This window comes from Phaeodactylum tricornutum, chromosome 1 (assembly GCF_000150955.2).
Source record: "Phaeodactylum tricornutum CCAP 1055/1 chromosome 1, whole genome shotgun sequence".
Taxonomy (NCBI): Eukaryota; Bacillariophyta; class Bacillariophyceae; order Surirellales; family Neidiaceae; genus Phaeodactylum; species Phaeodactylum tricornutum.
This window is the reverse complement of record NC_011669.1, coordinates 724,433-752,073: the sequence shown is the minus strand read 5'-3', so window position 1 is coordinate 752,073 and position 27,641 is coordinate 724,433. Positions and strand designations below refer to the sequence as shown.

Sequence of the window (27,641 nt, the reverse complement as noted above, 5' to 3'; positions counted from 1 at the left end):
CGTGAGAGCTTTTCACTTACAAACCCTGCTCCTCCAGCAAAAAGAAAATTTCATGGGCAATGAGAAGCAATTTGTTGCGCTAAGGCTACCCTTGTCGACGAAATGCTTTTTAGCAGGTTGCCGTATGACTTTTGTTAGCCGAATGGAACGCTTTCGCTGTTTTGCCGAAACGAATCCAAAAATCCCATGGTTTTTTCTGGGAGATCATGCAATGCCGAAGTATCGTCGGACAGACGCCAGATTTATTCGATTCTGATATCTTTGACTATTAGTGGAATGTAACAGGTAAAGCTCCTTCCCAAACCCTGAACGGTGCATTTGTGCGACGAATGTAAGAAGTGAAGGCCTTTTCTTCCTTCACGATGGCCTTAGGTCTAGAACTTTTAAGCTACCCACAGGTTTCGTAGAAGATATTATGTGTTTTGTTGACACGGTGTACCTTCAATGGGACGTTTGGTACTGTCCCATCCAATAATGAAAATCCAATAAGCAGCTCGTGAAGCTAGGCTCTCAACAAAACCCATGTGGGCGAACTTCTAATGAACTGTATTTTCAAACACATGACGGACTTCTGCTCCGACTTCGGCTTCGTCGTCTGGCGTCACGGTACGGGTGCAAGGCACCATCTCTTACTGTAAGTCGAGGATCGTTAGAGTGATATTCCTGAAATTCGCCATGGCGGTTTTCTTCTGTTTCGCCTTCGTTAACGGCATCCAGGTGTATTCCATTTTGATGAAATCGCTTCAAGGGAAGGTGCATATACCGCCCTTGGTACCGTCTCGTTCCTCTCCCTTTGTATATTGTCCCCCCCGGACTAATTCGGCCATTTTCAACGGGCAGGGTACCCACTTGTGTTGTCTCCATTGCCTCAACCTCCTCGAGTTGCACCGCCTGTCCCGATTGTAAAAGCGCTGCTACGTCATCAATAGTGTAAATGGGGCATGGAGAGAGCGTTCGACTTTCACTTTCTAGAGAGCACTGTAAATTGTCAGTATTCAGCATGGCAGCGGTGTCGCCGCCTGCGTGCGACCAAAACGATTTGGTAGAGCTTGTTTGTGAAGAAGATTCCTTCCCACTTCGAAAGTTGCAGCCGTTGTCCTCATCTTGACTGTGATAGGAATGCGTTTCCACATCCAGCGACCCGCCGCCATCATCGGAGTATGCTGTTCCTGCAACGCAACTCGTGTTTGAGTCAAATGACTTGACAGAGCCTGACCCTCGGGAAGATGCGCCTTCTTTGTGCATTAACAGCGCCCTACTCAGTGGTGGTCCCATACTGTGTAGGCTTATTCCACCATCGCCATCTAAAAGAGACTTCAGCTGGTAGCTAGTGGCGTAGGAAGAAAAAGGCTTTCGTGAAACCGAAGGCTTTCGGGATGATACCTGGAAGGAAGCTTCAACAAACTCTACAGCTCTGCCATTTAAGCCTACTCTTCGTCCTTGAAACGTTTTTTCTAAGGAACTTGGAGAGTGACGAGCTTGTGACGGTTGGTCCTCCTGTGATATGATGCTCTCCACCTCGATGTCTTCCGTGACACTTCCGGAACAGACAGTCGCACCATCGCTCCGCTGCGCATCCGACAAGTACGACATGGTAGAAGGGAACTTTGTTTCTCCATGAATGAAAAAATCGCACACCTGCCGATTCGTGTGACGGTGAATTAGTCTTTCTCCACTGCTATCATGGCACTCGGTTGACGAGCTCAAATGATGGCGGCGACGACACTCTCTCGAGCTGTCGCTACGCCCCGCGCTTCGAGAAAGACACCCACCGTCATAGCTATTTTGGGAAGACTTTGTTCGCGATTCAGATGTTGCAGTGACTTCTTTGACGCCCTGGCCAGCTCCGGTAGCAGCGGCAGACGTCGATCGTTGCATCACAAAGCAGTCACGTCACTAACAGCAAAAATGTTTGCCGGAACGGGAAGCTGTGTTTTGAGCTCCAGCTTCTTGGAAGTGTTAGATAGTAACGCTCGAAGCGATACCGACCAACGAGTTTGGTAATAATGCGTTGCTTGAAAGTGAAATATGCTTTTGATTCTGATTTTCCTGATTTCATCACAATTAATGCGACGGTAGCTTACAGCTTAATTGCTTTGACTGTTTGACCTTCCCAGTTTTCATGTCTTTACTGGTCAGCTTGTCCTTCCTCCTGTTCTGTTTGGTGACGTCAGGATATGCCACTTCCGTTGCTTGGTGTGTCCGTGCAATCAAATTATGCTGTCCGTGCTGCCGCTGCTTACAGTTCAAGCAATCCACAAAACACCTAATGTTAATGTTATCAAGCTTTACAGTAGGTTTCTCGCAAGCCAGATATGGACGATCCTTTTTATATTACACCTAAAAAGCTGCTAATCTTTTTGCAATCAACGTTTTGTATACAACCACGAGTAGCTGTCTGGAGCTTGACAAGAACACATTTCAAATGTGCAAAGGAGACATTATTGGCACTGCGATATAGCTAATGCAATATGTTTATGTAGGAGGAATGCGGCGAGAATACTGTAACCTGTATCTGTATTTCTTCAGTTTTTGCTCTACCGCCAACTTCTGGTATTCGGACCCAACTTACTGTTAATTGGAATTTAATCTTGCGATCCTTCGAGAGGAGCTTGTGGATTGTCCTCGCCATAGACCATTGTGGACGGTCTTCGCCGCCGTCGGGCACGAGAAATATTGAGGTCGAGTTCTTGCATAGATACAAATACACTCCGCGCCCATGACATGTCGACTCGAGCAACCTTCTGCTTCCGGGGCCTACCCTTTCCAACCACAATCTTTCCGTCAACCAAGACTTCAAAAGTTGCTTCTTCCCCCTCATCCTTGTCGACTGATGGAAGTATTCGACGCTCAATAATCACGTCGGTGTGAGAGGCTTTGAGCTTCTTCGCCACCGTTAGAAAGTATGGCTTTAGTCCGGCCCCGCTTGAATATCTTATTGTTACCACTACCCTTTTATCTTGCATGATTAGAAACTTGTTGTAGGATAGAGGCGGAGCCGATGGAAGAAGTTCGTTGGCACTGACTGTGATGTTAACTCCCTCCAGTAACTTCCAAGGGCTCTCTCTCGAATGATCTCCGTTCACGTTATCAAACGATGCGTCTCTTTGGGCAACGTCCTGGGTAAGTGGAGTTGTAAACCGAGAAGTCAATACTCGCGGTGCGACAGTGCGCAACGCGTGTATGTGATTGATATCCACCCTTCGTTGCATCTGGAAATGCTGAGAGCGCCTTAGAGCGAACGCCGCTGTTTCGTGAAGCATGATCAAAAGTGAAGAAACGAATAAGAGCCACATGGTTTCTTGCTCGTTTAATGCCTTCGTCACAATCGTCAAGGGTCCATTGCTGCCGTAGATTTCGGTCGCTAGAAACAGTCCAGGAAGAACTGGTTGGGTGGGAACAATTGTAGCTTTCTTGAAATGATGTCATCCGAGCCCCTTTCTATAAATATGAACGGAAAGCACAAAAAAGCAAATTAGACATGTTTTTAATGGTAAGCCAAGCGCTAGGGAGTATCGAGTGTGGCACCCTATTTTTCGTGAAATCCGCTCCTTGTCTTATTTATTATCCCGGCTATTGAAAAGGCCATGAATAATGCAAGTCAATGAGCAATCACTTGTTCGGATCCCAGGAGCAAAGATTGCCGTCAACCAAGGATTGATCAACAAACAGATATCTAGTCAGTCTAAGTGTAAGTAGATCTTCAGCCAGAGGGTAGGGGGATAGTTCTTTTCTGTTGGAATCTTGGAACGCCATCACGTCAGAGGCAAGCATTTTATACAAAACCATGCATGCGAGACATCATATGAAAAGTTCGGGAAAGCGGCGACATCGGTTTCCGGATAGGAATCGTGTTCACGATCCAATGTATCAAGTGATCTTTCTCTGTCTGTGCTTGGCCAAGACCTGGACGTTGGTGCACGCCGCTCACTCGCGCCAACGAGTGGTTGTTCGTACTGTTGCGGCTCCCAAGTACGATCGATCCATCACAACCTTCGATCCTTCCGGCCGTCTTCTTCAAGTGGAATACGGAATGGAAGCTTCGAATCGTGGTGTACCGATTCTGGCGCTGAAGACTGATCACGAAGTATTTGTCTTCATCCGGCAAGCTGCTTCGGCTTCTATGATACCTGGGCAAAAAGTTCACCGCATAGACGAACACATTTGGATTTTTACGGCAGGCTTCGCGGGGGATGCACGAGTCTTGGCGTCCTCATTGCGGTCCTTTTGTCAGCGACATCGTCTTAGCATGGGCGAAGCACCAACAACGTCTGAAGTGGCCCGCGAAGCGGCCGCCCTACAGCATGAGCTGACGCGTGTTGGTGGGGCACGGCCATTGGGGTGCACCGCGATTGTAGCTGGCGTCGACGTATCTATGAATGGGGAAACGCGCTTATTTCGAACGGACCCCGGTGGGGTGATGGAGGACTGTAACTTCTGTGCAGCTGGAAAAGACCAGGACCTCTCCATGAATATTCTAGAAGAAACTTACGATGCATGTGTGGCTGCCGACGGGTCTACACCGGCACTCCTGCAGGCCGTCACAAAAATGGAGACAAAAGATGGAGTCGACGATCGATTAGAGCTTTGGAGTCTGAAACGAGATTCATTCTGCAGAGGGCAAGTTCGCGGATGTTGCTTTTTAAATGTCCGATCAAATTCTTTCGGAAGAATCGAATCGTCGTTAGCCAGGGCTCGGGAGCCGGTAACAACAATTTAGATTATTAGTTTCTGTTAATTTTGATCACATGCCTTCGTCACTGGTCTCTCTTTGGCTACTCTAGAGAATAGGTTTGTGCTAAGTTTGCTGGCTGGAAAGCTTACTGTTAGCCCAGTTAAAGACGATATAGATCTCGGAGTGGCTTACAGTTAGGCTCACAGTAACTGTAAATAGAGACATTGTCAGAGCACGGACGACGACTTGTGGTTCCAGGTATCTTATTTTTGAGGGAAAATTCCGTAGAATACGGTACGAATTATACATAGCGCTACCATTGCTTTACCGTCTCGATCGCTCGTGTAGATCAAGCGGTGTTCGATCCCATTGACTGCAACGACCATTTCGACCGCAACGAACCAGTCGACTCAACAATTGAACGTTTGAAAGTTTTGGTCACATCTTTTGGATCGCAAGACTTGATCACGCTTTCTGAAAAAAATGAACGTTCCGAACGAGACGTTATCCGAAGCGGATATCTCGGGACAGCGCAAAGCCGAAACTGTGGTCGACGCCAGTGCCATTCCGGTGGTGTTGGGTCACCACTTACACGATCTACCGACGCTACGCGCGGACCCCAATCTTGACCACACGGACCATGACCAAGCGGTGGCTGATGCTCACGATCCTCTAGTAGAACATGCCAATGCTAGTGTACACCAAGCACATTTGATGGAAGGAGGTATCAATCAGCATACGCAACTTGTCAGTAATATTAATGCTGCTATCGGAGACCTAGTTGACAATACTCACATAGACCAACCGGAGCAACCCCAACAACATGAAGTCCAAGAACTAGCGCAGCAGTCCGTCATGGAGAAGGATGCGATTTGGGAACCTGCCGTCCACGATGTCCTTTCTGGACGCGGTGCGTCGGTTAATGCACACGAAGGCAACAAAAAGTTTCGAGCCTTCAGCTTCATTCGCAAGCCGGAATTTGAAGCCGCAAATCATGCTGCGAAACGACGGATCGCCACTGAGATTGTAACTGCTACAGTTTCCAATTACGGGTCACGTTTCCTCAAGCGCAAGGTCGACAAGGGACCCTGGTATGAGATGACAATGGAACAGGCGATTCTAAAAGCTTGCCAGGTGATGCGTGATCATCGACGTCCGGATCGGATCGCACAGCGAGAGCTATCAGCAAACTCTGGAAAGAAGCGCGTTCGCGCTACAACAACGCCGCTGGATGATCTTCCGCTACCGCCACCACCATGTCCTGACCAACCGATTGTGGAAAATCCATACGGAGTGCACGAATACGATATTTTATGTGGACGCGGAGCCTATGTCAACGGACACGTGGGAAATGCTCGCCTCCGCCATCTTGCGTTGGAGCGCAAAGCGCAATTTGATTCTGCAAACTATACAGAAAAGCGAGCTTTGGCAACTGAAATGGTTACCATCATCCGAAGCTTGGAACCCCCTGGGCGTTTCTTGAAGCGAGTAGATATGAAGACGGCCCACAAGTCGGACAACTGGATCCTACCACCCAAGGGGGTCGAAGGTGCCTGGGAAGAGCTTGCGGACGAGAAAGCAATACACAAGGCTTGCCAAGTGATGCGAGACATAGATCGCCCTGATCGGCGCGAACGAGAAGAGCGTCGGAAGCTCCGGAAGCTACGAAAACACAATGTAGACACAACTGCGGAACCGCTGAATATTGGCATTTCTCAGCAGTACCGGGAGCACCAGGAAAACATGCGACTTCAACTGCATCAGCACAGTCAGCGCCATCAAGATCCGTATCAGTCCGATAATGAAGCGATTCCACTCTTGGAAGATCAGGACATGGGCGCTTCCTCAACCAGTGAAGCTGTAGACGCGTCCGTCGTGGAAGCAATGGATCGTGTTTTTGATGGTATGCCAGATGGCGCTATGTCTAGCCATCAAAGCGCAGGCGGCTCACATGGCTTGACGTCGATTTAATGCTTCCAAGAAAAAAAAAGTGTTGCAGTGATGTACAAAGGCTTGGACTGAAAATAAACAACATCCGTGTTGTTCGCTTGCGTAGCTACCGGATGGTAGGACAGTCTTCTCTTAAGGGGTTTGGGTTATTTGCACAATGGAAATACTTTTGACAGGTAAAACTACTCTATGCCTCTCATCACATCGGCTTCTTTACTGTTGATGTTACCTATAAATTGCCATAGGCAACACGAAGCCATTGACTTTGAAGACAGTTAAAATAGAGGCATTGGCTGTGAACACTGTCACTTACCAACGATATAGTGCGACTGTAGATTGGCTCGCACAGCGACCAAGAGTGGGGTGGCGTTCAACATGAGTATAAAAACTCTCTGGAGAGGATTGCGTCCGGGATTGAGGTACATTGAGCCCTCTTCGTCTCTATGTTCGACCGCTTTCTTTTCTACAAACGCTACTGATGAAACGTTCTGGCATGTCAAGCGTACTCCAATCATTGCGTACCCTCAATCGGCCACCAAAAAAGTTCCTTCACATATTGTGCGTCCGCCATACGCCGATTCCGGTATACTTCCTGTGAGCCGCTATGGCGATGACATTGTGTTGCACGACAAAGTTTCGCTAAAGCGAATGACTGATGCGGCCCGTTTGGCCCGAAGTGTTTTGGATTTAGCATGCTCTCTCGCGAAACCGGGGGTTACAACTGATGAGATTGATACTGCCGTCCACGAAGCAATCGTGGAAGCGAATGCCTACCCGAGCCCACTGAATTACTGTTGGTTTCCAAAGTCTTTGTGCTCGTCTGTGAATGAGGTAATTTGCCACGGTATTCCAGATTATAGGCCTCTGCAGTTCGGTGACATAGTCTCTTTTGATGTCAGTTGCTTTTTGAATGGAGTTCACGGCGATAACTGTGCAACTGTTATTGTAGGGGATAGTCAAGAGAAAGACGAAGGCGGTGGCGTCGATTGGCGTGGTGTACCGTATCGAATGCAATTTGACAAGAAGGACGACGAGTCGCATTTTTTGGATGCGCGCCGATTAGTACAGGCAGCACGGGAGAGTCTCTATGCCGGCATAGAAACGTGCAAACCGGGTAGCTGTCTTTCTAGCGTTGGCTCAGCCATTCAAGACGTGGCCGAATCCTACGGATTAAGCTCAGTCGAAAAGTATCGCGGCCATGGTATTGCGGATGAATTCCATATCGCCCCATACGTCAAACATTATCGAAACACTGACAAGGTTGTTTTAAAACCCGGAATGATTTTTACTATTGAACCAATGTTGACCAATGGCGCTTCTACGTGCTACGAATGGGACGACGATTGGACTGTTGCTACCGCTGATGGAAGCCTAGCTGCCCAATTTGAACATACTATACACATTACCGAAAATGGCGTGGAAATTCTAACTCTTCCCGAGTAATATTAACAGTAAGGGGATGCGTTGTTATTAACCAAGAGGAGCACCGATTCGTTGGATATAGCAGCATCACAAAGGTTGGACAGCGACGACACCTAAACGAATTCCTGCCTCATCTCAATCGAAAAGCATTCGATGACGTCTCCTGTTTGGTAGTTGTCAAAGCCGTCCAGCGATAGCCCACAATCTTTCCCATTCGATAGTTCATTAACGTCATTTTTGAAGTGCTTCAAACTAGTCGCTCCAAGTGCGTCCATAGGAGTAAGGGGCTTACCGTCGCGAAAGACGCGATACTTGGCCTCCAGTTGGCCATTCTTTCCTTTGCACTTCTCTCTATAAAAAATCCCTTCTGAAATGTTTAGACCAGCGACTCGATTTTCGATACCTCCGATGTCAAAAACGGCCTGGACTTTTCCTCGACCATGAACAATCTCGAATGGGGTACATGGGAAATGCTTAACAAATTCATTCTTCGCGTCTTCAAGCAGTCGGTAAATGACGTCATTTGAAACCAATGATATGCCTTCACTCTCAGCCATGCTAGCAATCGTTTGTTCATTTTTCAAATTGAAGCAAAAAATTGAGGCACCACATTCCTTGGCCATTTCGATATCCGTGGCATGAAGTGGGCCCACTCCCACCTTTATGGGGTCGATGCAGACATTTAATGTAGATTCATCAGCAATAGCGACAAGAGAGTCCCGAATTGCGTCCAAAGTACCGTCGGCGTCGGCGCGCAAGATGACTGGGATGCGAATTTGCGATTCGTCCTCGCCTTCCAGTCCATGTTTCTCTTCAAAGGCTTCCCGCCATCGAAAGTTCATAAGGTGCTTCCCTGCACTTTGTATTTCTGCATCATTTTTGTTTTGCGTCACGGATTCTGTTTTGGCAGATAAAGCAGCTTGCCGACTCGCAATAAGCTGATCTGCTGCTTCCTCGGATGCTACACAGACTATGGGCTCACCGGCTTTTGGCACAGTATCGAAACCGATTATTCGGACTGGCTGTGATGGTACGCCTCTCAAAAGTTGTTTGTTGCTTACATCCTTGAGAAGTCTCACTTTCCCTGTGTTTGTGCCACTGACAACTATGTTGCCTTTTTCCAAAGAACCCCATCGAATGATACAATCAGCAACAATGCCCAGACCTTTGTCGACTTTTGCATCCATGATGATGCCTTCGCAACGCGTAGAATCGTCGGCCCTAAGATCCATCACCTCACTCTGTAAAACCAAGCCTTCAATTAAATCGTCTAATCCTTGTCCCGTAAGCCCAGAAACCGGTACAAGCTGAACAGGAGGACCATATTCCCCATCCTGATCAGAAGGCATACCCTCCGTTAGGATACCATGTTCCAATAATTGACTCTCAATTCGCATGCGAGCCTCGTCTACTTCGATTCCGGGTTTGTCGATCTTGTTCATTGCAATGACTAACGATATTCCAGAACCACCTGAGCTAGTAATGATTGACTTGTAAAAATCCAAAATCTCAACAGTTTGTTCGGATACTCCATCATCTGCTGCAATCACCAAAACAAGGATATCAGCCGCATCGGAACCTGACTGCCTCATTGTTTTAAAGGCAGCATGGCCCGGTGTGTCTAAAAATGTAACAGCGCCGACAGCATGATCCAATAAGGGTACTTGAAAAGCGCTGATTACTTGCGTGATACCCCCCGCCTCTGTCCCAGCAACGTCTCCACCTCCTTTTGGAGTTCCTTTACCTTTCGCTTTGCCTTTGTCTTTCTTTTTCTTCTTGGAACTGGAAGGAACACCACCTTGAGCTCGCCGTCTAAGTGCATCCATTAAAGTCGTCTTACCATGATCAACATGACCCATAATGCAGACAACGGGTGGTCTCGGGGGCAAGCTTTCATAGGGTACCTGGCCTTCTTGGACTTCTTCATTTGCCGCAGCACGGCGCTGCATTAGTAGGGCCTCATCGTCTTGAGACTCACGGCTTTTAGCACGTTGGAACGACCGCCCAAGTTCTATCGCGATAAGTTCCATTGTCTCCACTCCGACAATCAAGTCTTCATCTGACTTTTGGTGATCCTCTTTCGAGTACTCTCCAATCGAGCGAAGGGTTTTCCTTAGCTCTATGGCTTTTTCGCGAAAGAGGCGGGAAGTTTCGGAGAGTGAAAGAGAATGGTTCGGAATGACAGCTATCAGCGATTTAGGATCGACAAAAACAGGGGCTGTTTTTTTAATGTGAGAGGCTCTCGAGCGTCGATACTGCATACTATCGGGGCGTCGTCCAGCTCTACCGTCGATACGCTTTCTCTTGTCGTCCTGCCGCTGTTGGCGGAGGCCTAATGTGGATTCCCGAGATTTTTGGGATTGCAAACGCCACTTTGGTTTTTGATAATCCAGTATCCTTTTTGGACTTGTCTGACTATCGCGTTGAACATTCTTATTTTTGTCAGACAGCATCGATTGGAGAAACTCCGACAAAGGCGAGTCAAATTTTTGGGGGGACGAGTCTGTTGACCGACGCTCCTCTCCCTTTTGGATGAAGACATTTTTGGTCCAGGAGTATTCAAATTGACCAAGCCTAAGTCAAACCGCAAAGATTTATTCTTTCCACCAAGCGAATCAGGATTTTTAAGAAACTTTCGACGAAGGGTGTCTTCTTCCTTCTGTTGCTGCGTACCAGTTGGACGAAAAAAAGATCGAGCGCTTTTTTTCGAATCAGATTGGTTCGAATTTTCCTTGGGCGGACGAGCGAAGAATGTGCTCATTATATTGTTCACTTCTTTAGCCTTCTCTATCTCGCTGTCAAAATCTCTCGTATTTTGCGATCGAACCTGGCTTTGGTTCGCGTAGTATGCCCCACGTTCGGTCTTGCTGCCCCATCTTCTTGGTTTCACACTGATATGGGTTCGACTCTTTCTGTCACGCTGCTTACCATCCTTCCAGGATGGAGCTTCGTCGTCATCCCTCAGCGTGCTATTTAATCTCCGTGTATCAGAAAGAGCCCCTGATCCGGATGAAAACGCTGCTCTGACTCGACAACCTGAAAACGACAACGATCGGCGTTTTGTTGCCGACGCAGCAAGTCTTAGCATGATACTTCAACTATTCTTTCTAGCTCCTGCACTGCCCTCGTATCTCTACTCTTTTGTAAACAGAAAGTTGTAAAAAAGACGTGTGCTAAATGCAGTGTCTTTTATGTAGTGGCGGTGAGTCCCAAATGAGAGTTTGTGTAAAGAAAGGAGAAAGAGTTGGGGGCAAAGAGTCCTAACAATGGAACGCAGACGGACAAAATCGCGAAGCTCGAGAGATAATCTGGCTCGGTCACAAAAAAAAAACCACATGCGGCTCCCAATCCGGACTTCGTACAGGCGCTCGGTTCCGCGCTGAGAAAGCGAATGGATGGAACTTCGCAGTCCCGTTTGCGTATCAATTTTAATTTACTCACGCTTTCCAATGGGTACACTTCCACGCGGGAAGCTTCACTCCTTCGTCAGAAGGTCTCTACTACTAGAGAGCGTAGTGGTAGGTTTATACGGATCACGTGAGGGGCAACGAGGACGCTAGTAGAAGTCGCGATCGCGATGCTGAACACTTTCGTTTCCAACGTCTCCACTTCAGAAAAATCGTGTACCTAAGCTTACAGCTAGTATGACTGGTCTAAGATGTGTTTTTCAAACTTTCATGGTGCTCGCATTGGCCGAAGCAGTCCGGATCCCACTCCTTTCGAAAACGAAATACAACCCACTGTTGTTCTTCAAGGTTCCGCCGGGGTTGATTCCAGAATGCGATGCGATGGAAAAGGCTGTGAAAGAGGTTGAAAAAGAATTAGGCGTTCGCGTTGAACGTTTAGACATTTTAAGGGATCCTTCCGCGGAAGCAGTGATGTCCTTGTTGACCCAGCGAACCCCTCCGTTTTTATACCATCGTGAATCCTGTCAGGTGGTTCACCTCACCCCTCGCAAGGGTGGCAAAGGAGATCGAGACATGCCCGTCGTTGTGGATAGACAACGAGTGCGAGCCTGGGCGAAGGGTCGCTACCTGGGAGCTCAAAATCATGCGACCAAAGTTAAATCACCAGTCGTTATTGCACAAAAAGATAACTCCATTGATCAACAAGAGCTTTTGGAAGACATGGCGTTGACCGATTTACAACGAAAAGGGAAGCAGGCAATCAAAGAAAGGACTGAAGAAAACGCCAAAAGCAAAGCCTTTACCAAATAGATATAAAAGTTTACTACTTGAAAGCAGTTGAAATGAAGCTGAAATGTCCTTATTGACGCAGCGAACCCCTCCGTTCTTGTACCATCGTGAATCCTGTCAGGTGGGGTACCTCACTTCTCTTAAGGATGGCAAAGGAGATCAAGACATTGGAGTCGTTGTGGATATACGACGAGTGTAAGTTTGGGCGAGCTGGCGGTACCTGGTAGCTCAAAATCATTCGACCAAGGTTAAAACACCAGTCGTCATTTCATAAAAAGAGAATTTCATTGATCAACAAGAGCTCACGATGGCGTCGACCAATTTACAACAAATAGTGAAGCAAGCAATCAAAGACAGGACGGAAGAAATACCACAATTTCCATGTCTAGTATCGTTTATGTAAAGAAGGAGATGCGGATATTTCCTTAAATATACAATTACTTAGGATGAAGCCATGTTGTTCTTTACGGAACCGTCGATCGTATGCCAATTGGATACGTAGAATAGAACGGGAGTCGTTTCCAAAGTAAAACTGGACAAGATCACACAAGGGAACCGTCGCGTTGTCATTGCACACCAATCAATTGGGATTGGGATTAACAATCCGACGTTAGTTGAGTATGGTTGGAAATACAGAACCAAAGTGTGAACAATATGGCTAATAGTTACCTGTTAAGTAGATAATAGATGGCTCTGCTTGCCTTTATACAAACTGTGAGACTCTTTCCAAAAAGATAAAATCTAAAAGAAAACAAAATGAGGATTGCAAATCCGTACTTTGCCTGTTAAATAGTACATAATGAGTTTCCCTTGAATGGGATGGGTCCGACACATATTACTCCATCCACACTTGTGACCTGAGATAATGTGAAAACGCATGCAGCATTGGGACCACTTTTAATGGTGCACTAACAGCCTTTGCTAACTGTAAATAGATTAAAAAGCCTACTACTAGAAAGCCATTATAATGGATTAAAACTTTGAATTTCCAGCCCATCGTGGGAACGGTATGACGTCCCGGATATTCGAGAGACCTGTTATGAATAAAATCAAGCGTTCAAACCCAAGCCCAAAACCAGCATGAGGGACGGTTCCGTACCGGCGAAGATCCAGGTACCACCAGACAGAGCGAGGGTCCAAGTTCATTTCTAGGCATCGTTGTTTCAAAACATCCATACGATGTTCTCGCTGCGAGCCTCCAATAATTTCACCAATTTTAGGGACCAGCACATCCGCGGCTGCAACAGTTTTGCCGTCATCATTGAGTTTCATGTAAAAAGCTTTAATGTCTTTGGGGTAATCCGTCAAGACCACAGGTTGCTGAAAAACTTTTTCGCAGATGAAACGTTCGTGCTCTGAGGGTAGATCCATACCCCACACTGGTGTTTCCTCGAACTTGTGGCCTTCCGCGACGGCATTTTGGAGAATCTCAATTGCCTCAGTGTACGTGAGGCGCTGAAAAAGGGGTGAAAGCAAATTATAAGGGGCACATAATTGGAATCAAGCATCAAAAGTCCAAAGAAAAATGTTCCGAAATAAATTGATCATCTTTCTCTACACGCAAAGTTTCGGAGAGATTCCCATTGATGTATGCATCGTCATTACACAGTCCCATGCTTTCATGGCGCACAATTTTGACGAGGAGCTTACCTTGAACGGATTGGCAATCACGTTGCGAAGACGGTCACGGAGTCCCATTTCTCCATACGGGTTATTCTCGAAAAATTCCAAATCGTCGGCGCAATTTTCTAAAGCATACTCCACGCAATATTTGAGGTAGTCTTCGGCGAGGTTGATATCGTCGGTAAGATCGGCGAACGCAATTTCAGGTTCAATCATCCAAAACTCAGAAAGATGACGCGACGTAAAAGAGTTTTCAGCGCGAAATGTGGGGCCAAAGGTGTAGACATCCGAGAGAGCACATGCGTGCGTTTCGACGTTGAGTTGACCCGACACCGTCAGATTCACGCGTTGTCCGAAAAAATCGGTGCTGTAGTCAACGGCGCCAATGACCGTCTCTTCAATGGGCTTGTTCGGATCCACCTTTGCCTTGGCTTGGTTCTTTGCTAGCCTCTTCATTTCACTTTTGGAAAGTTTTTTCTCCCCTTCTTCTGGTGGTTGATGAACCGGAAGAGCAATGTCCTTTTGGTGATGGTCGCTGCCCAGCAGTGTCGTAATTCCGAACTGTTCGCCTGCACCTTCGCAATCGGCTCCGGTGACAATCGGCGTATGAATGTACAAAAACCCGTGATTGTGGAAGAAGTTGTGTGTGGCGTACGCCATGCAGTGGCGGATGCGCATGGCTGCCGCATGAATGGCACCTCGCGGGCGCAAATGGGCCTGTTCGCGCATGTGTTCGAGAGTCAAGTCTTTCTTCGGCATCGGGTACAGCATGCCGCCAATTTCCGTGCCTTCAATGTTGCCGGCATACACCGCACCTAAAAGTTTGGCACTGGAAACTTGCAACTCCACCAATTGACCTTCGCCTTGACTCTGTACCACCTTCCCGACAAATTGAAACGAAGCACCGGTTCCACCGTTGGTTTTGCAACCGTCAAATCCTTCACAGGTGGGTTCGTGCAGTACACACTGCAGAGATGTCCCAACCGATCCATCGTTGAGTTCCACAAACATGAGCTTGGCTCCTTGTTTGCGAACCGTTCGGGCCCACCCGGCTACCGTAATCGTCTGATCCACGCACGCTGTGGCGTCAGCCTTGAGAATTTCCTTAATCCGAATCCGGTGACGCCGGTACATTTTATTGACCACCGGCGGAGCCGCACCGTTCAGCAAAACGCCTTGCGTTCCGTTGGGGGTGGTGGAATCTCTTGTTGGTAGCGAGGGGGCGCGGGAAGCGGGGGTGGCAAACCATGGTTGGTGCGCCACTGTTTGGTAAAAGCGGCCGAGATTCGCCGTGGACTCCGTACCAGCGTCCCAGAAGCCCAGCGCAGTTGCCTGTTCCAAAGACACTGCGAGTCGGATATCGGCCAACGTCGGTGAGTGTCCCACGAGAAACGTTTGCCGTAGCATAAGGGCATCAATATTAACCAAGACATCGAAAAGGTCTTTCAATGCCGCTTGGCTTTGGGGATCCTGTACCAATACTTGCAAAGGTAGATCGACCGAAGACCACAGGAAAGACAACCAACCATCTACTTTGGCTTGATCGGTATCCGATTCACCGAGAAGACCGCTTGCGGGTGCTAGACTGGCGATTAGACGCAGTGCGGCGTTGACCGTACCGATGCGGATGGACGACCCGAATGCCAAGACCAGCGTTCCCGAGGAACGAGGCGTCAGCGTTGTGGAGGAACTCGAATCCGCCGTTGACGTTGCCAACGATACACCCGCACAAGCTGCGGCTACCAGTATCTGTTAAGCATCGGGTTCGAAATTAGATGAGTTTTGTGTGCGCCAAAGAGCGGTGGCCTGCTAGCAAAAGAGTGGCATACGGCACTCGCAATTGTTTTTACCTTGCGAGCCGCAGCGCTTTTGAGCTCTTCTTCCGAACCGTACAGTACTAACGCTTTCGACATGGTGCTATTTGGGATCTTGTCCAAGAAAGGAGGTAGGCAAACTCTCTGGGGTTGTCTCAATAGGTTTTGTTCGGTTGTGCGCCAGGAGATCGAGACGAACAAAGGTGGGCACGTTCGCGGCTCCCTTACATTCCTTCTCTCACCACTACAACTACTGCTACTGCTACGACGACCTTGCTGAACTCGCCCTCGTTTTCCCACCTCTCACAATTTGGAGAACCAAATTCTGCAGGGTGAAGGTACAGACCAAGCGAAGTAGACACGGACGGACGAAACCGTTCCTTTGTTCCGGGTCTAAGAATTCAAATCTTTCGAACTGGAGGGTCGACGTAAGCAGTTGTCACAGTCCGTTCTATTTCGTGATCCCCAACAGAAAGCAGATGGGGGCGGCACGCTCACGGAACGGGTCCGCCGTTTCCGGGACAAATAGGTTCGAAACGGACTGGACTTGGGGCACAGCAGACCTTCGAGGTTTTACCAAACTCAGTCAACTAGTCGCTGTCAATCAACACCATCCCTTTTGACTGTGCAATTCCTGCTCTTTAGAGAGTGTTCTTGATACTGTAAATTTCCAATACCTTGTTTTTGCGGCAACGATACTGATGTATCGCAACCCAATCGTCAACATGAGGACCTGGAAGACGTTGCTGTTGTTGCAGTTTGTCCTTCCCAGAGCGAGCGCTTTTGTTTCGCAACAGATGTCGTCGTACCGGACCGATCGTATACAACAAAATAAAAAGACTGGTGCTGTTTCTTCGGTGCGTCCTTCGGAACGTCGTTCGTCCAAGGTGCCGTTACAGCAAACCGAAAAAGGTGAAGTGGACTGGATGAAGAGCGTATTTATCAATAACAAGAATAAAGCTGCGTCGTCGAGATCGGAAAGTAAGGTCATGGACGGTTACAGCGATACGCTCAAGAATCGTCTTTACAGTCACCAAGCAGGCCGCGATACGCCCGGAAAACGCTTGATGGATCGGTACCAATCCAAATCGACCAAGAAGGTGCCTCCGCCCCCCGCACCAATGCAAAATCCCAACGAAACGGTCTTTGATAAAATCAAGGGGACTTTCTGGAGTGGCGTCGATAGTGCTTACGGTCTGACGCAAAACAAAACACCGGAAGCGAAGGAACTCATCTCCAAACCAGTCATTAAAGCGCGCTTATCCGCCGCTCAAGAAATCAGTGCATCCATTCAAAGGCTGCAATCAAGCAATCCGATTGAGCGAGCCATTGCGGAACGGGAAATTCGCAACTGGGAACGCAAGGAACGGCTTCGTCAAGAAGCCTTGGAGCGCGAAGGGAAGATACAAAAGATCAAAGAAAATGTATACCAAGTAGGAGATACCGTTAAATGGTTTGCGGGTGGTATGCTGTCGATACCAAACAAGGTTGCCGACGCAGTGGACAAGACTGGTACATTCGCCAAGACAATTCCAGATGCAGTAAAGACCTCTATCGATACAGTTGCAAGCATCCCGGATAAAATGACCGAAGCTGCTCGTAACGTGCAAACATCGGTTGATAACACTATGGCGTCCACAGCCAAGGCGATTGATGATGTAAAAGCGCTTCCGAAAAAAATCGACACGACTGCGAAACAAACGAAACAGACAGTGAACGAATTAGCTACTTCGTCCAAAGTACTCCTTGGCCTAGAAAAGCCCAAACCCAAGCCTCCCAAAATACCACCCCCAAAGCCATCGACGAATCTAAATCCTGATAGTATAGGCTGGACAGTTGTTGAGACAGTAGCATCCTTTACAGGCAAAGCTATATGGATTGTCGGTAAAGGGATTTTGACGTTGACTTGGAAACTTGGTGAAGCGTTTGTTTCGAAAGGATTTGAGGCTGTTCAGCAGCAAATAAAGGAACGCTCGGCTGTTATGGATGAGCAAAATCAGCCTAAAAAGGCCGTATGGCCGAAACAGTCGATCTCGAAACAGCCCAGTTCTACATTACCGAATGAGCAAATTTCACCGGCTTTCGACGCGGAACTCAGCGAGGAAGTTGCAAGCGCTTTAAAGGTTGCCCGGGAGGCTTTGGGCACGGGGGAGGGTACACTGAAGGCTCAAAGTGGAATCAACACATCTACGGACGGTGCAAAGTCAGCATCATGGGACCAACCGAAGATGGGGCTTCCACAAACGCAAAAGAATGAAATTATGTCAAATACTGATCAGCCGATGAGTAAATTCACTGATGCATCAAAGGTGGCAGCGGAGAAAGCGAAGCTCAGTGCAGAGCTGGAGAAAGAGGTTGCCGACGCGTTGAAAATGGCGGACGACGCGATCAATCTGAGCAGCTCTGCAACCAAGAAAAATGACCAATGACGGGGTTTTACCTTCTCTGAAAGAGATGCTTATAACTACAGGAACAATCGTTCTTTCAACATCATTATGTACCAACAGACTGCATGGGCACTCTCATCCCGTCATAATCTGGCAGCCGTCGGCTTCGAGGCGAATTGACCGAAATAGGTAGTAAAACGAATTCTCACAGTGAATAGGAATGGCCAATTATGCGAGACACGGAATTTTGCTGTGTCTGTAGAAATTATTCGTGCCCTCGCGATTAAATTGACTGACGGTGAATGCGAAAACAGTGTAGCTTCGTAAAAGGTTTATAAAGGATAGCCTGCAAGAAGCGAGAGACGGTCACATATCTCTCTCTCGTTTATCCCCCACTTGTCTTATCTAGAGTTATCTGTGGCTTTTGACATGACTTGCACCGGCTTAGTGTAGCTCCTGCTAGAGTGGCCATATTAGACTTTAGTATTGATGTAAGAAAAAAACCTTTTCACGTTGGGACATGTCGATGACAGTAAAATTGAGCTAAATGACGGTGAAAACGTATGCCTTTTCTCGAATCGTGCCCTTGGTTGGCTCTACGAGTCGAAGATTTCGCCAACAGCTCTCCACGCGATTTCTTTCGGCCAAGAAAAGCGACCAACCTTACTTCCTGTGACAAACCTTGAAATCGATTGTCATCTCTTTCTGGCCTACACACCACACAAGAGTAACCACAGAACTTCTTAAGAAAAGGCCGTTGTTTTGTTAGATAGTAGAAATCCGGCTTCTTCGTTATTCCTCGGTATGGCAAGACCGTACCCCTATACACGGTTGGAAGAATGCGCTTGGCAGCCGGAAGATGTGGCTCGGCATTTGGCGGCCCTTGCAAATGGGAACTTCTCCGTCGATTCTTCGAGCACGCAGCTCCTTAGCCACGGATGGTCGACGCGCCAGATTTCAACGTTACGACTTGAATTTGGGGCGAATCGAATGCCAGGTGACGATGGCGACAAACACAAGACGTTTATGTCGCAATACACAGCGTGCGTCTCGCCCATTTTCACGGCGCTCGTCTCTCAGTTGAAAGAGCCATTGATTCTTATGCTATTGGGTTCTGCCGCCGTTTCTATTGCTCTCGGAAACCAGTCGGAAGCAATCAGCATCGCCTTTGCACTCCTTATCGTGTCCATGGTTGCAGCGGTTCAAGAATACCGATCGGAGGCTGCTTTGGAAAAGTTGGCGACTCTCGTGCCACACACATGTACAGTGCTACGGGACGGCCAAGTTATCGATGGTTTCTTTGCGAAGGAACTTGTTGTTGGTGATCTAGTACTACTAGCAACTGGAGAGTAAGTTACAGTTCTCGTTCTTTTTGGTTTTTGAAACAACATGCATTCCAGCTTACTTCTGTTCCTTCAAGTCGCGTTCCCGCAGACTGTCGTGTCGTCGACTCAGTAGAACTCATATTAGACGAATCCTCATTGACGGGAGAGAATCATCCCGTTGCCAAAACAGGTGAAGGCGTGGTGCTGGGAGCATCGCCGCCTTTGACACAGCAAAAGAATGTAGTCTTTGCAGGCAGTCTAGTTAATGCCGGACGTGGACGGGCTCTTGTGATTGCAGTGGGAGTCTCGACTGAGTTTGGGAAGGTGGCTACTGAATTGAGTTCAGTTGCGAGTCGAAAGTCTCCGCTTCAAATTAAAATAGATGAACTGGGCCAGCGATTGGCTGGATTGAGTTCGATTGCAATCTCAATCATCGCAATGCTGGGTTGGATTCTAGGCCGACCTTTCCTGGAAACCCTCACAGTAGCTGTGGTAAGTTCTGGTAAGCGAGTTCTGAAGTTTTTGTCACGTTTGCCTGATATTATGTTGCTTTTTGACTGTGTTCACAGAGTCTTGCCGTAGCCGCCATCCCGGAAGGCCTTCCTATCTGTGTGACAGTAACTCTTGCACTTGGAGTGTTACGTATGGCCAGAAGGAATGCAATCATTAAAAAACTCCCAGTAGTTGAGTCACTTGGATGCGCAACTGCCGTAGCCTCGGACAAAACTGGGACGTTGACACAAAATGAGATGACTGTTCGGACCTTATTCGCACTTGCTTATCCTAAAGCCAAATTCGGATTTACAGGTATAGGGTACGGGTCCAAGTCGGGTAATTTGGTGTATCTGGATGCTGACGGATCGACTGGCCCAAAAGCTCCGTCCGGGAAAGTAACTTCAGAATGCGACGAATATGCTGCCCTGTCAGCTTTACTCAATACGGCGTGCCTGTGCAACAATGCAACTCTTTTACAATCGTTGGACTCAGAGTTGTCGGAAGGTCATACTGGAGGTGCGCTGTCAGGTCAACCGACAGAGCTTGCACTTCTAGTTGCAGCTGACAAAGCAAATCTTGAGGATCCAAGAGCCCAGTATCACCGTTTACAGGAGATACCTTTCACGAGCGATCGTAAACGGATGGAAGTTCGTGCCCGTCCGGTTAGTGGACGACAATGTTGCGATGCATTTGCTGTCGCGTCGAACTCCGTTACTTATTCAAGAAATCGACATGGAGTGGGAGATGGTAGCCTTTACTTTGTCAAGGGCATGCCTGAAAAGATTTTAGGAGAGTGTTCGACATATGGTCAATCAAATGGGTCAGCAGAGCTTCTCGTAGAGGATGACAGGGCCGAAGTGCTTCTTCAGGCTCGCCGGATGGCTGCTGGAGGGCTTCGCGTTTTGGCCTTTGCATACGGGCAATCTTTAGGAGAGTTAGTATTCGCAGGGCTCGTTGGGATGGAGGATCCACCAAGAGAAGGGGTGTGCGATGCTGTGCGCCAGCTACGTCGTGGCGGGGTGAAAGTAATGATGGTGACAGGGGATTCTAAAGAAACGGCATTGGCAATCGCTCAGCGGTGTGGTATTTTAGGCAGCGAAAATGGCGATACAGCTGTTGACGATACGCTTTTGTCCTCTGAGACAATTTTTACAGATGATCTCGAGTTGGGTACCAGTGAGGCGTTGAGTGGAGCCGAACTCGATGCTATATCACCGCAAAACCTCGCGGAAAGTATTTCTGGAGTCCGTGTTTTCTATCGGGTGGCTCCTCGTCATAAGCTAGCAATTGTCAGAGCACTTCAAGAGCGTGGTGATATAGTCGCAATGACGGGAGATGGAGTGAATGACGCCACTGCGCTGAAAGGTGCTGATATCGGGATTGCTATGGGATTGAAAGGTACCGATGTTGCAAAAGAGGTATGCAGACGTTTTCTGGGTGGTTTATATGAGAGGAGAGCGTTTTTGTCTCACCTGCGATTGACTCGTACAGGCCGCAGATGTAGTGTTGGCGGATGATGATTTTAGGACGATTACAATGGCAATTGCAGAAGGAAAAGGAATTTTTTTCAATATTCGATGTTTCTTGGCATTTCAGCTGAGCACGTCATTTGCTGCTCTAACGATGGCCAGTATTGCAACTGCATTTGGGTTACCATCTCCTCTCAACGCAACTCAAATCCTTTGGATAAACATCTTGATGGACGGCCCTCCAGCTCAAAGTCTTGGGGTGGAACCCGTTGATGAAAAAATTCTTCGCGCGAAACCGAGAAAAGCGGATGAGCCTATTGTTACACGGGCTCTTTTATTGCGGGCTACTAGCAGTGCTGCATTAATTGTATTTTTGACGCTGAAAGTGTTTTCCAATGAGCTTGATGACGGAGCCGTAAACCGCCGAGATACGACCATGACTTTCATGATGTTTTGCAATTGCGACTTGTTCAACGCGTATGTTTGCCGATCTGCTGACAAGCCTTTCTACAAAATTAACCTGTACAGCAATCCAGCGTTTCTCTGGGCTATAGGAGGTTCAGTTGTGGGACAGTTTCTTGTGGTGTACTGGCTTCCGCTTCAGAAAGTTTTTCAAACTGAAGCATTGACATTCTACGATATCGCCTACATTGTGTTGCTCAGTTCAATGGTCTTGTGGCTCGATGCACTGAGAAAGACATTCTTCCCTAGTGTCTTTTGCGATGGATACCACACTTCCCCTTTTGCGTCCAAGAAGACAAGCCGTAGTGCTGGTCTAAGGCAACACCACTCTTGGCTTAATTTTCGTCGTTTTGACAAGAATAAAGCGGAGCAAGCTGCTCGCTGGGCACCGAAGGAAGCCAAGGCAAAAACGCTTCTTGCACTATAGATAGTTTGCCCGCTGGTAATTTTGCTCTATCTTTCAATTAAGCCTTTATCTTTGCCATTAAGCCCACATTTGGGGAGGGGTGGCAGATCTTATCAGGACAGTGAACACAATTCAAGTCCACATCTGAAACCCGATCGGGTTTACCCGCGCCTGCAAGTGCCGCCTTGGTGGCTCCTTCGTGTTTTTGTTGGCATGTACCCAGCATGATGGATCAGTATGAAACAAAGTCGACATAATATCCGCGTTTCGAGTTTCGTAAAGATTAAGTTCGATTAGAGAATGGGATGGATGTTCAGCCACAAAGTTGCGGATGTTCCGTACGTGACCGCACAACCAGTCTTTTAGCTCTGCAGTCGTATTGCCTTTTCCTTTTGGAAAATCAGGTAGGTTGCAGTTTTGCAACCTCAGATACATTGCCTTACCCATGCCTTCGCATCGAATTAAACTGCTTACCCAGTCCATTACTGGTCGAAAGTTCAGAATGTATGTAGCATTGGGAGCTTCCGCATGCAACTCTTCCAAGTACGACATTTGCGGGAACACACATTCGGCCTCATTAGTCTCCGTATCAATTTGTAGAAGAGCCTCGACTCCACTATCGAAGCTCTCGTTGAAAGCTTTCCCCCGACCTCGATACCAACTGTCGCAAGATTTGATCGGTGGCAGGCCTCTTTTTATTGCGTCCCGCATGCACACACCGATAGGTCCGTGCCGCTTGGTGCTCCAGTGACTCGTCTTCATTCCTGCACAATGAAAAAAAATGCTCCAAAGTCGAGCTACCGCACTTTGGCATACCGACATTAATTATCGGTTTCGATAAAACACGATTTTGCAAAAGCAAAGACTCCGTCGTAGCGCTATCGGCTCGGAAACAGGGCGACTGCTTTGTCAAAAATGTGGAAGAAGGAACATTTGTCGACGCGCGGGTGTTGTCTTTGTTCGCGGGAGTGTGGAGAAGGGCTGGCATCGGGCTGGATACCGGCATTTCAGATTGATTAGATGTACTGTTACTGGAAGGATTCTGTATGTTTGCTTTAGAGTAAACCGGTTTGAGAGCTGTTGTGTAGCCTCTTGCCGGTATCTCGGTCGATCCGGTTTGCTTCGCCGGTATTTTCCCTTTCTCTTTCAAGAAGTCACCATCAAACTTTATCGAACACAACGAAAGCACCACAACCAAGACCACGCATAAAATGGCTTTACGATGCCATCTGCTGCGAAGGTCGACTTGGGTTGAGATTTCATCCGGCGTCATCATAGGAAGATTTGATTTTTATATCGAACACAAGAGTAATGAATTGTCTTGTAAAAATGCTCATTTCAAATGTTCGTGTAACAACGTGTGAAATAGTAACTAGCTAGAGAAGCGTCTGGGCTACAGGCGCTTGTCCTATTAAGAGGACAAGATTTTCCCTCTTGAGAGGACAAAAAAAAATGACACGTACTACTAGGCAGTAGATAGGCGGTACCTTTTTCGCTTTAGGCTTCTTGATAAGGAAAGAGCTATCAGCCCTACCCTAATCTACCAATGAATTATTGGCGGACCTACCAATGAATTATTGTCAACGTCATGGTACAGGTCAGACACCATCGACTTTACCGAACCGCATCGCTTGCTTGAGAGCAGGTCCCGTTTCCATTCTCAATCTCGGTCGTACAGTTTCACATCTGCATTGATGTATGTTTCGGCCGTGTTTCTGAGTCGGCGGAACACTGACAAAGCGATTTAAAGGGAATCTCGCACGTTGCATAAAGTTCCAAAAGCAAAACCAAGCTAGTTATTCACCCCAATTTGATTGCGGTCGCTTCGCGATCTTTGACATTGAAATGGTCAGGAGAATACAGACTTCATACCTTGCTTTCTTCTTGCTGCTTATCGGGGCTCTTTTCCAGATAAGTGCTTTCACCATATCGATACTGGCTTCCAAACCGGAAAATGGTTTTCGGAACTTCCTGAGGGAGGCCAGTCCCTTCGACTTAGGGCCACCATCGCCCAAGGACCTTTCATCATCCTTAATTTCTCAACTCGCAGTAATAGCGCTAAGGCTTCGATTGGCCGAGCAGATCGATGTCTCTTGCGACGTAGTGGCGAACGAAGAAATATTACAAGGTCGCATCGGACCGGTGACGGTCAAAGGACGTGGCTGGCGATCGAGTCTAGGCCTTACGTGCATGGCGATCGATGCGTCCGTCGAAAGCTGCGAACTCGATATTTCCCGTGTCCTAAGTAATCGGAAACTGGTTCTGACGAACCCCGCCAAAGGCAAAGCTATGGTGGCCTTGACGAGCGCAGATTTCGGTAATTTCATCACTCACCCACGCATGAAACCTCCTGAACTGCCACAGTCCTCATCAGAATCCAAAAACAGGACGGGAATCCAATTTCTGCAGGAGGATGCCAGGGTAGATCCACTCACTTCGTCTGTCACATTTTTCGCTATGCATCTGGGAACCAAGTACCGATGCAGTTTGCGGCGAAACGCGACTGCAGAAAGAAAGGCGGATGTCGCAATGGAGGCCGTTTCCTCCGGAGATAATTCTAGCGAGACTGCTGAAGAGCTGACCAAGGTTCTCTCCAACTTTTTCAACAATATGGTGTTTGAACTAGATGGCACCTTCTTGTCATTTCGTGATATGATGGTCACTGACAAAGGCGAGAGCCCAAGTGTGATGCTGTCTTTGAACATAGTGGTAAAAAAATTTCCTTCTCCCGGCCTCGAGTTTTAGAGAGTTTGCTTCTTTACCGTCAAAGAAGAAACAGGTTAATGCTGCAGACTATATTAAATCCGGAGCTAACTTCTTTATCCACCAAGCTTATGACCCTTGTTCTTCTTTCTGCCCTTCAGCGCTTTGCTAACACTTTCTCGCGCGGCGTCCTTGGAATCAGGGTCTAATCTTCGTACCAAAAAGTCGGGTGCCACCAACCAATCTTCACCCCCTTTTTTTGGCCATATGAATTTGTGAAAATGATAAAAGTGGCCGGAAACAATACCGAGAATGTGTGGTAAGGCTGCCATAGCGCTCTGAGCTTGCAAGACATCACTTGCCATTAGTCCGTACGGCAGCGACCAGTACGGTACTGTGAAAATGAGCCACTTTACTTTTTGATGCGGCATAGCTCGACTGAGAACGTGTAGCATAGCAGTAATCATAGATTGGCCAAAGAAAGGCTGACCCGTTAGCGAACTGAGAAAGGTCAAGCCAAATACCTGTGACATTAGGAAGACAAAGTGTTGAGCTGTGCCATAAGCCCTTTCCAGAGATGAACCATACTCGAAAAGGTAATATCCACTCATGAGCCAACCAATGGATATTGGACCGAGAAAGGAAGCCGCCGTAAACGGACGCCAAAATTCGAAGCCGTAGAAGGCTCGAGTAGGATCCAGTGCCAGCAGACTTTGAGTAAATTCTTCTCCAAAAATAATACTAATCAAAGTCGCCACACCAACCATTGTGATATATATACGGGTCAATGGTCGAATCCGTTTGTACCTCTGCATGGTATCTGAGAGAGCAGACTTCTTTTCAGCTGCTGTAGCACCGACCTTCTTCTTGCCGGTTGCGGTTCTGGATTTTGAGTTCAATGACGCCGATTTGGCTTTATTGGATCGTCGTTTTGAAGCCCCTCCTCTTAATTCCAGAAAATCCTCTCCACCACTCTGTTGAAATACGTGTGTAGTAATCGTCGGTGCGACATGCCTCCATGCGTCTGACCGCACATAGCCTACCGACAAAGCCGACACCAGGAGTAGCATCGACACTAAGGTTGACGACTTCATTCTGTCGCCAATCTTCTTTTTCCACGAAACGCAATCTCTGCTTTCAACAGCTATTAATTACAACTACGAAGCGACTGAAAGTGAAGGTTCCACCTTGCAGCCTTGTGGGGTCCGGTGGCTTTCTTGTTTTCACAACAAGGTTTCGGTGGCGATTGTTTTAAGTTTTGAGCAAAGGTCTTACTTACACCCTGCAATTTTTCATAGACCGCTACGAATGTACGCCTATGAGCTCTTCCACGTGGATCCCAAAAACAACGGAGTTTTTTAGCGTTCGTGACTCAAAACAGAACGAGAATCCCCGTAAAGCTAAGGACGACGGACAGATGCTATTAGCAAAAGAAGGGATGTGTTCATAACCCTGCCCTGTATCAAGGACCACAATGAAACATCGGAACCACCTCATCTTACGTTTCTATCGATCAACAAACCACCAAGATCCAAAAAATTGTGCCGTCCTGCGTCGAGGTTACTTTGTCAATCGTATCCCACAAAAGTTGGCCAACGTACCCCACGAATCTCAATTTCTCCCTTTCTTAATCAAAATGGTTCGAGTTTTCTCAGCTGTAGCTCTTTTGGCGACATGCTGCGGGGCGTTCCAGCAGTCCTCGTTTTTGGGACGGCAATCCTTGTCAGTCCTATCCCATTTGTCCGATTCTGCGCTTTGCATGAAGACGATTGCCGTATTCGGAGCCTCCGGCTTGACGGCGTCCGAGTGTGTGTATCAAGCGCTCAAAAACGGGGACAATGTTGTAGGTCTCACGCGGTAAGTGCATTGCATAGTTAATGGATTGATTGATGCCTACATTCGAGACTATACTGTCTCTGATTCACCTCTCTTTACAATACATAGTAACCCTTCCAATCTCGTCATCCCTAAAGGGTCTGGAGGATCCAATGCAGAAAATCCTCTTAATGACCCCAAACTAACAATGATTTCTGGGGACGTGACAAAGCAAGCTGACGTTGACAAAGTGTTTGCACAAAAGATTGACGGAGTCATCGTCGCACTAGGTGGGAAAACATCGGATGTCGGGGAAACCATGTTGACGGATGGAACTACAAACATTATTAATGCCATGAAAGACAAGGGAGTGAAGCGACTCGCTGTCGTCACATCAATCGGTGCCGGAGATTCCGAGAACCAGGCACCCTTCTTTTTCAAAGTCCTTATGTGGACGGCAATGAAGAAAATTTTCCTCGATAAGAACGCGCAAGAAGAGGTAGTTAAGAGGAGTGGCCTTGAATGGTGTATTGTTCGCCCAGGAGGCCTCACTGTTGAACCTCCGACTGGCATCATCAACGTGATTGAAGGTGAGGCTGGATCTATTGCTCGAGCTGATGTTGCCCAGTTTTGTTTGGATGCTCTCGAAGTCGAAGACTTTCCGTACATTGGTAAGGCTCCCTGCATTAGCTCAGTGGGCGGTACTGGGTGGACCAAAGATCGTTCCGCAGCAGCGCGTGGCCAACAAGAAGCTTAATTGCTTTAATTCATCACCTTGCATGATAAACTTATCGACACGTATAAACAACTATACATCAGGAGTAGAAATAAAAGTTACTAGTCGGCTAGCGCAACCGCTTCAAGAGAATACTTGATTGTCTTCGGTCGAATCCAGGATT

General features: G+C 47.6%; 13 protein-coding genes across 13 annotated transcripts; 8 read left to right on the top strand and 5 right to left on the bottom strand.

Moving 5' to 3' along the window:
- Positions 1–268: 268 nt before the first annotated feature.
- On the bottom strand, positions 269–2,043 carry PHATRDRAFT_42671 (predicted protein; the record flags this gene model as incomplete). The annotated part of the gene is made up of 2 exons (XM_002176608.1): positions 634–2,043; positions 269–388 (listed from the first exon to the last, which is right to left on the bottom strand). The coding sequence occupies exons 1-2, from the start codon at positions 1,876–1,878 to the stop codon at positions 269–271; spliced, it is 1,365 nt and encodes a 454-aa protein (XP_002176644.1). The 5' UTR covers positions 1,879–2,043.
- A 379-nt stretch (positions 2,044–2,422) lies between these two features.
- Positions 2,423–3,296, bottom strand: PHATRDRAFT_42670 (predicted protein; the record flags this gene model as incomplete). Its single annotated transcript, XM_002176607.1, has 1 exon — positions 2,423–3,296. The coding sequence occupies one exon, from the start codon at positions 3,294–3,296 to the stop codon at positions 2,586–2,588; it is 711 nt and encodes a 236-aa protein (XP_002176643.1). The 3' UTR covers positions 2,423–2,585.
- A 677-nt stretch (positions 3,297–3,973) lies between these two features.
- PHATRDRAFT_5889 (predicted protein) lies at positions 3,974–4,513 on the top strand (the record flags this gene model as incomplete). The annotated part of the gene is made up of 1 exon (XM_002177118.1): positions 3,974–4,513. A coding segment is annotated over one exon (540 nt), but the record flags the coding sequence as incomplete, so codon positions are not given.
- Positions 4,514–5,097: 584 nt separating this feature from the next.
- Positions 5,098–6,646, top strand: PHATRDRAFT_42668 (predicted protein; the record flags this gene model as incomplete). Its single annotated transcript, XM_002177117.1, has 1 exon — positions 5,098–6,646. The coding sequence occupies exon 1, from the start codon at positions 5,159–5,161 to the stop codon at positions 6,644–6,646; it is 1,488 nt and encodes a 495-aa protein (XP_002177153.1). The 5' UTR covers positions 5,098–5,158.
- Positions 6,647–6,870: 224 nt separating this feature from the next.
- On the top strand, positions 6,871–11,200 carry PHATRDRAFT_24514 (predicted protein). Its single transcript, XM_002177116.1, has 2 exons — positions 6,871–7,601; positions 7,689–11,200. The coding sequence occupies exons 1-2, from the start codon at positions 7,001–7,003 to the stop codon at positions 8,066–8,068; spliced, it is 981 nt and encodes a 326-aa protein (XP_002177152.1). The 5' UTR covers positions 6,871–7,000; the 3' UTR covers positions 8,069–11,200.
- Positions 11,201–11,691: 491 nt separating this feature from the next.
- Positions 11,692–12,264, top strand: PHATRDRAFT_31704 (predicted protein; the record flags this gene model as incomplete). Its single annotated transcript, XM_002177115.1, has 1 exon — positions 11,692–12,264. The coding sequence occupies one exon, from the start codon at positions 11,692–11,694 to the stop codon at positions 12,262–12,264; it is 573 nt and encodes a 190-aa protein (XP_002177151.1).
- Positions 12,265–13,215: 951 nt separating this feature from the next.
- Positions 13,216–15,000, bottom strand: PHATRDRAFT_8755 (predicted protein; the record flags this gene model as incomplete). Its single annotated transcript, XM_002176606.1, has 3 exons — positions 13,216–13,698; positions 13,894–14,286; positions 14,371–15,000. The coding sequence occupies 3 exons, from the start codon at positions 14,998–15,000 to the stop codon at positions 13,216–13,218; spliced, it is 1,506 nt and encodes a 501-aa protein (XP_002176642.1).
- A 29-nt stretch (positions 15,001–15,029) lies between these two features.
- On the bottom strand, positions 15,030–15,779 carry PHATRDRAFT_31702 (predicted protein; the record flags this gene model as incomplete). Its single annotated transcript, XM_002176605.1, has 3 exons — positions 15,030–15,128; positions 15,214–15,615; positions 15,717–15,779. 3 exons carry the CDS (start codon positions 15,777–15,779, stop codon positions 15,030–15,032), a joined length of 564 nt encoding a protein of 187 aa, XP_002176641.1.
- Positions 15,780–16,246: 467 nt separating this feature from the next.
- Positions 16,247–18,310, top strand: PHATRDRAFT_42663 (predicted protein). Its single transcript, XM_002177114.1, has one exon. It carries the CDS (start codon positions 16,382–16,384, stop codon positions 18,107–18,109), a length of 1,728 nt encoding a protein of 575 aa, XP_002177150.1. The 5' UTR covers positions 16,247–16,381; the 3' UTR covers positions 18,110–18,310.
- A 433-nt stretch (positions 18,311–18,743) lies between these two features.
- On the top strand, positions 18,744–22,245 carry PHATRDRAFT_53964 (probable calcium ATPase; the record flags this gene model as incomplete). Its single annotated transcript, XM_002177113.1, has 6 exons — positions 18,744–19,416; positions 19,488–19,884; positions 19,962–20,565; positions 20,632–21,002; positions 21,069–21,305; positions 21,379–22,245. Exons 1-6 carry the CDS (start codon positions 18,872–18,874, stop codon positions 22,243–22,245), a joined length of 3,021 nt encoding a protein of 1,006 aa, XP_002177149.1. The 5' UTR covers positions 18,744–18,871.
- Positions 22,246–23,926: 1,681 nt separating this feature from the next.
- PHATRDRAFT_42660 (predicted protein) lies at positions 23,927–24,969 on the top strand (the record flags this gene model as incomplete). Its single annotated transcript, XM_002177112.1, has 1 exon — positions 23,927–24,969. Exon 1 carries the CDS (start codon positions 24,070–24,072, stop codon positions 24,967–24,969), a length of 900 nt encoding a protein of 299 aa, XP_002177148.1. The 5' UTR covers positions 23,927–24,069.
- A 74-nt stretch (positions 24,970–25,043) lies between these two features.
- On the bottom strand, positions 25,044–26,021 carry sDer1-1 (predicted protein; the record flags this gene model as incomplete). The annotated part of the gene is made up of 1 exon (XM_002176604.1): positions 25,044–26,021. One exon carries the CDS (start codon positions 26,019–26,021, stop codon positions 25,044–25,046), a length of 978 nt encoding a protein of 325 aa, XP_002176640.1.
- Positions 26,022–26,512: 491 nt separating this feature from the next.
- On the top strand, positions 26,513–27,567 carry PHATRDRAFT_42659 (predicted protein). The gene is made up of 2 exons (XM_002177111.1): positions 26,513–26,784; positions 26,872–27,567. The coding sequence occupies exons 1-2, from the start codon at positions 26,564–26,566 to the stop codon at positions 27,497–27,499; spliced, it is 849 nt and encodes a 282-aa protein (XP_002177147.1). The 5' UTR covers positions 26,513–26,563; the 3' UTR covers positions 27,500–27,567.
- The last annotated feature ends 74 nt before the right edge of the window (positions 27,568–27,641 follow it).